At 40.1% G+C, this 6,359-nt stretch overlaps 1 protein-coding gene across 8 annotated transcripts in view; it reads right to left on the reverse strand.

Annotated features, from left to right (window-relative positions):
• The window catches only part of LOC109920333 (septin-9-like), a 745,967-nt gene that overhangs the window by 45,713 nt on the left and 693,895 nt on the right, over window positions 1-6,359 (reverse strand). For all 8 annotated transcript variants that reach the window (XM_048610641.1, XM_048610642.1, XM_048610637.1 and 5 more), the window contains one exon: window positions 355-480. In XM_048610641.1, coding sequence (XP_048466598.1) covers window positions 355-480 — 126 coding nt within the window. The remainder of the gene's footprint in view (window positions 1-354; window positions 481-6,359) is intronic.

The raw sequence follows: 6,359 nt of genomic DNA on the forward strand, positions 1-6,359 counted from the left end.
ATTTTATGTGAAAACACCAAAAGAGAGACTGCACATAGCCATCAGAAACCTTAATAAAAACCAAAGGAACTGTGGATGCTGAAAATCAAACAGAAATTGCAGGAAAAGCTCAGGTGGTCTGGCAGTATCTGTGGAGAGAAAGCAGAGTTAACGTTTCAGGGCCAGTGACCCTTCCAGTTAGCAAGAGTCACTGGACCAGAAACGTTAACTGATTCCTCTCCACAGATGCTGCCAGACCTCCTGAGCTTTTCCAGCAATTTCTGTTTTTGTATCAGAAATCTTAAATTAGATAAAGAACTGCAACAGTGCAATTCCATAAATATATTTACAAACCAATTCCATTGATGGACTCACCATGGCTGATCGATTTCATTTCAACTGTCTGGGGAATTCGTTCCTCAGTTCCTTCAACAGATTTACGGCTAACCTTGGATTTGAACAGGGTGTTTATTAGCGTAGATTTCCCCAAACCACTCTGACCTGTGGGTGTAAGAAGTGCTTTGAGAGTCATATCACAAACCTATACAGATAAGCAACATCTCTAATAAACATTACAATATTCGTTATTAGTTCAATGTTAGCCTTTAACTCAATCCCTTTCAGAGCTAAAATAAGTCCATTTGATTAATATGATAGAGCTTTAAACAATTAGAGATAGCAAGAAATGCAGATGCTGGAGTCGGAGATAACACAACGTGGAACTGGACGAACACAGCAGGTCAGGCAGCATCAGAGGAGCAGGAAAGTTGACATTTTGGCTTGGGAGAAGGATCCCGACCCAAAACATCAACCTTTCCCGCTTCTCTGATGCTGCCTGGCCTGCTGTGTTCCTCCAGCTCCATGCTGTGTTATCGTTAAACAATTATATGCATTTCTTAGTGGCAGACTAATAATTCAACTACAAACAAGTCAATAAAGATTAATCATATTTAATAACATCAAATTTTCTATTTAGCTAACATACCAGCCAAAGTAAAAGGACACTTGTAGTTAAGTGGTAGTGTCCCTACCTCTGGGCCAAAAGGTCTGGGCTCTAGTCACTCCCACCCTGGAGGTGTGTTATATTATGTATGAACATCTTGATTAAAATATCTACTAGCAAAGCTAAAGTACTTAAAAACATGACAGAATAAAATGGTCATTCAAACTATCAGAGATAGTAGGAACTGCAGATGCTGGAGAATCTGAGACAACAAGGTGCAGGGCTGGATGAACACAGCAGGCCAAGCAGCATCATAGGAGAACTATCAATTGCATTCCTTCTACTGATTGTATACAGTTGACTGTAAGACTAAAAGAAATAGAACAGAAGTTAGTCATTCAGTTCCTTGAGCCTGCTTCGCCATTCAATAGGATCATGGCGGATCCAACATTCTTCCCATTCACTTTTTTGCCTTTTCCCTCAAATTCCCTACTGAGTACAAATCCATCTCAGCCTTAAATATACTCAGGACTCTGTCCCCGTAGCTCTCTGTGGCAAGGAGTTCCAAAGAAACTCAACCTTCAAAAGAAGAAGGTTTTCCTCATCTCAGTGTTAAACTGGTACTTCTTTCCTCTGAGAGTATGCCCTCTGTTCCTAAACTCTCCCACGAGAGGAACATCCTCACAGCATTACACTGGCAGAGGGAGACGATGACCTGGTGGTATTATCGCTGGACTGTTAACCCAGAGACCCAGATAACGTTCTGGGCACCCGGGTTCAAATCCCACCACAGCAGATAGTGGAATTTGAATTCAATAAATATCTGGAATTAAGAACCTAACCGTGAATCCATTGTCGATTGTCAGAAAAAACCATCTGGTTCACTAACGTCCTTTAGGGAAGGAAGCTGCCATCCTGACCTGGACTGGTCTACGTATGACTCCAGACCCACAGCAATGTGGTTGATTCTTAACTGCCCTCTGGGCAATTAGGGATGGGCAATAAATGCTGCCTAGCCAGCAATGCCATCATCCCGTGAATGAAATAAAAAATCCTCAAGAATCTTACATGTTTCAATGAGATTACCTCTCATTCTTCTAAACTCCAATGAATAGAATTCCAGCCTTTGCTCATTAGAGAATCCCTCAATCCCATTTGGTTGAGACAAAATTCTTTTACCCACAAATTACTCCGGAAGATTATTCCATTCACATATTTCCATTGCTCAGGTATAGTTGGTTATTTTCAACAAATAATAATGAACTACTGGTCTTAGCTCAGTTGAAGTATTACTATCTTTCACCATACCTGTGATGGTGACTGTAAGTTAATTAAATAACTGACTCTAGTCAGGAGCTTTAAATGACTGAGTGAGTAGAGAGGGGGCTTAGGTATCACTGGGTGTCTGACAATAGACTATCAAACAGGAAAAGGTGTCGAGTTCTATTTTGCCTGCAAGGTTATAGCTCAACCATATTATGGTTCTAAGTCTCACCTTGGAGACCAGAGCAAATTCGCTACATTGACATTTTCTCGGAGACAGGAAATCCTTTGGCACTATTCAGAAAATCGTTCCTCAGCATTTATCCAACAATTACCCATATCACCGTAAACAAATTAATTAGTCACCTATTTCATTGCTGCTGGTGTGCACAATTAGTTACCACATTTGCTGTATTTCAGCATTGACTGCACTTCAAAAGGAAAGTTTGTCATTGGCTGTGATGCATGTTCACATGTCCTGAGGTCACATCATGAAAAGCTTAATTATATCTGGATTGTCTTGTATCCCTGAACTTCCGATTCCATCCCTAAACAGAGATTTAGATAACTTTTTTTCTCCCCAAGGAGGCTGGAAGCATTTCTGTCTATGATTTCATTCACTTTGTGGCAGTTTAAAAGGCAATAAAAACCATGTTCATGGATTTAAAATGGAATCCCAGTTTGTCTTGCACTTGCAGGCTAAATTTCAAGTGACTGGTCTGTCCGATGCCCAAATTAAAGGCCGAGATTTTCCCAATTTCAATAAAAGCAGTTAACGGTATTTCCAGCCTGGGAGACGAGTCCCAGAAGCAAGATGTGGACTGGAGCCCAGAGCAGGAAGCAACCTGAGCCCAGGCCGAGTTGGGAGGCAAGTCTGGGCCAGAGACCAGCACATGGAGGCAGCGAGGCCTCATGTTTTGAAGCCCGGCTCGCACGGACTCGGTGGAAAGAACTATAATTTGAGTACTTTTTAAAACTTTATGTTCCTATACTAAACTATTTCTTTTACTCAAAGGTATCTGTACCTAGGTACCCAGAACTTATGATGGTGCCAAAGAGGTGACATTACAAACTTTTCGCTGCGCTCATTCGACTGCACGTGACAAATAAAGGCTATTCTATTCAAAATATTTGAATATTTAAATTAGCTTTTCCTTACCACCACAAACCCTCCAACCTTTGTCACATTGGTTTCACTCGCAGGAGTTGCCTTACAGTTTAGGCGGAGATAGAAAACTAGGATTTCAGTGGTAGTGGAGAGTGTGATGACACCATACAGGTTTACATAGAGAGATTATAAACAGAAGTTCAATACAGCAACAAAACTATTATTGTCTGCTCCTCAAAGAGTTAGTTACATTTCACCACCACTCAAATACACAAGTTGCATTACTACTGTATTTGCTTGTTATATTTACTGTCTAACAAATTTGTTTAGCAATTAATACAATGAAGGCCATCTTGCATAGGCTAGTAGTATTAAGAGCTCATGAGATAAAGCCAACAGCTAACAAATACTGATTTGGGTTCAATCCCTGGTCACGCTACAAAATTTATCTAAAAATCAATGGGCCTAGAAAGCCCAGGTCCCAAGAGAAAAGCTTTAAATTTAGTAGTCAACAACAAAATACATGGAATAAAAGCAGTAATGAGAGCTAAAAATGTGACAAGCATTCATTATGTTACTGAAAATGCTTTCAATTACTTGGTGGAGGCAAAATTGTTTTCTTCATCAATAGTGTCACTTGAGGTTTGTCATTCTCGAGACCCCAAATATATCATTCACTCCTAGTCACTGCTAATATTTTGCAGCATTCTATTATAATTATCTAAATTTGTTCCTTTAAAACTGTTTCTCCAATGAAAATAACAAACTCCAAATATCTCTACAAAGTTTAAAGCCTCAAATGATACAATCACCCTTAATGCTCTTCTGTCTCCTATTTGGCCCACCCAAGTCAGAGTAGTACCGAAAATTAATTATCATCATTGCAAATAAAGAGAAAACTAAGAGCCAATTATCCTTTTAAAATGGTCCATTCCAAAACAGCCATAAACTTCAGACATCAAACAAAATAACTGAACAATATGCTGTGTAGCATAGGAGACACTGTGCAGTTGTGCTTTGCAGATACACACATATAATTCCCAGTTTTTTTTTACCATTATTAAAAACATCACAGGACTATGTTAAATTAGACTTCTTCAGCCCAAGGTTTTAAATCTGGAAGGAAAAATTGCCCAGAAGGCAATGGGAACTCATTTCTAGCTCAGCTCCACATTTCTAAGCACTCCATACAATATTCTTCAGGTCACCATAAAAGGCAAAACATCGAATGAAAAGTCTAAATCAGTTGGCTGATGCAGATTACATGAATCATTCTATCTGGACCATGTGAGCTTTGTTTAAATGCAGTGTTTTGATTGCAAGCAATAAATTATATTTCAAGCCATCATCGTCAAACACTGAACTCCTGGATCTCTTCCAGGGATAATGCCTTGATGGTAAGCTTCTTAACCTTTAATAACCCAGATCATTAACAATCTGCAAACACTATTAACACATTCACACTGAAATGCACAATTAAAATTTACTAAAAGTATATTATGAGACCTTGGAATACTGCCTCACAGTTCCTTGAAAGTGGATTTGCACGTAGACTGAACAGTGAAAAAGGTGTTTGGTCTACTTGCCTTTATTGGTCAGTGCATTGAGTATAAGAGTTGGACTATCATGTTGCAGCTGTAGAGGACATTGGTTCGGCCACTTTTGGAATATTGCATTCAATTCTGGTCTCCCTGCTGTAGGAAGGGTGTTGTGAAACTAGAAAGGGTTCAGAAAAGATTTACATGGATGTTGCCAGGGTTGGAGGGTTTGAGCTATAGGAGGAGGCAGAATAGGCTGGGACTATTTTCCCTGGAATGTCGAAGGCTGAGGGGCGGCCTTGTAGAGGTTTATAAAATCATGAGGGGCATGAAATAGGGTGAATAGCCAATGTCTTTTCCCCAGGGTACGGCAGTCCAAAACTAGATGGCACAGATTTAAGGTGAGATTTAAAAAGGACCTAAGGGGCAACTTTTTCATGCAGAGGGTGGTGCGTGTATGGAATGAGCTGCCAGAAGAAGTGGTGGAGGATGGTAAAATTGCAACATTTAAAAGGCATCTGGATGGGTACATGAATAGGAAGGGTTTAGAGGGAATAAGGGCCAAATGCTGCCAAATGGGACTAGATTAATTTAGGATATCTGGTCAGCACGGACGGGTTGGACTGAAGGGCCTGTTTCTGTGTTGTATATCTCTGTGACTGTATGACTTCAAATGAAAAGTAAAGGAGCTTCAACTTTGAAAGCAGAGTCTATGGTAGCAATTGTACTGTGAAACATGAACTCATTTCTCAGAAACCACATAGTGGGATCTTCAGTACTGTGGTATACATTTTGGATGACTTTTAAAATCAATTGTCTCATGGTCATTGCACCAACATAAAACTTCAAAGGTAATGCAACCTGCTTCAGCTTTCTGCCTTCTTTAAAACATAAACTGATTACATGGTTTAAAAATATGTTCCAGGCAGCACAGCAAGTTATCATGTAGTAGTGAATAAATTGGCAAATCTTCCGTTTTCCAGTTTTATTGCTCAGGGGAACTGAGAGAATACAGGACTCTGGAAAATTATTTCTTTCTCAAGGTGGGCACATTCTAAGTGTCTTGTATTTAGGAACAATCTAGGTTGGGCAGATACTATTGTGATAAAGGATAATTGACACCTTGAAACAACTAGTGGCCTATCTCATAAGTGAACTAAGCAGCTGATTGGATGTAGGAAGTCACAGGAAGAACCCATTTTTATTCCTTTATGTTTGTAACACTTTTGGCCATACAAGTTATGCTGAGGCCGGAACAAAGGGCGCAAGTCATCAAGACTTGGGTTATACGCTGCAAGTGCACACCAGTGGAAGCCTAGATGAGTGATTCATTCAGTAAATAAAATTGTTGCAGTATCACCAACATCAAGAAGGCAGTCAAAAACAAAAACCAAGTATTTTTAGTGCACAGTGTAGAGCTGGATGAACACAGCAGGCCAAGCAGCATCAGAGGGGCAGGAAGGCTGACGTTTCGGGCCTAGACCCACCCTTCTGAAGGTCTAGGCCCGAAACATCATCCTTCCTGCTC

The sequence above is a fragment of the Rhincodon typus genome, chromosome 23 (assembly GCF_021869965.1).
Source record: "Rhincodon typus isolate 14 chromosome 23, sRhiTyp1.1, whole genome shotgun sequence".
Lineage (NCBI taxonomy): Eukaryota > Metazoa > Chordata > Chondrichthyes > Orectolobiformes > Rhincodontidae > Rhincodon > Rhincodon typus.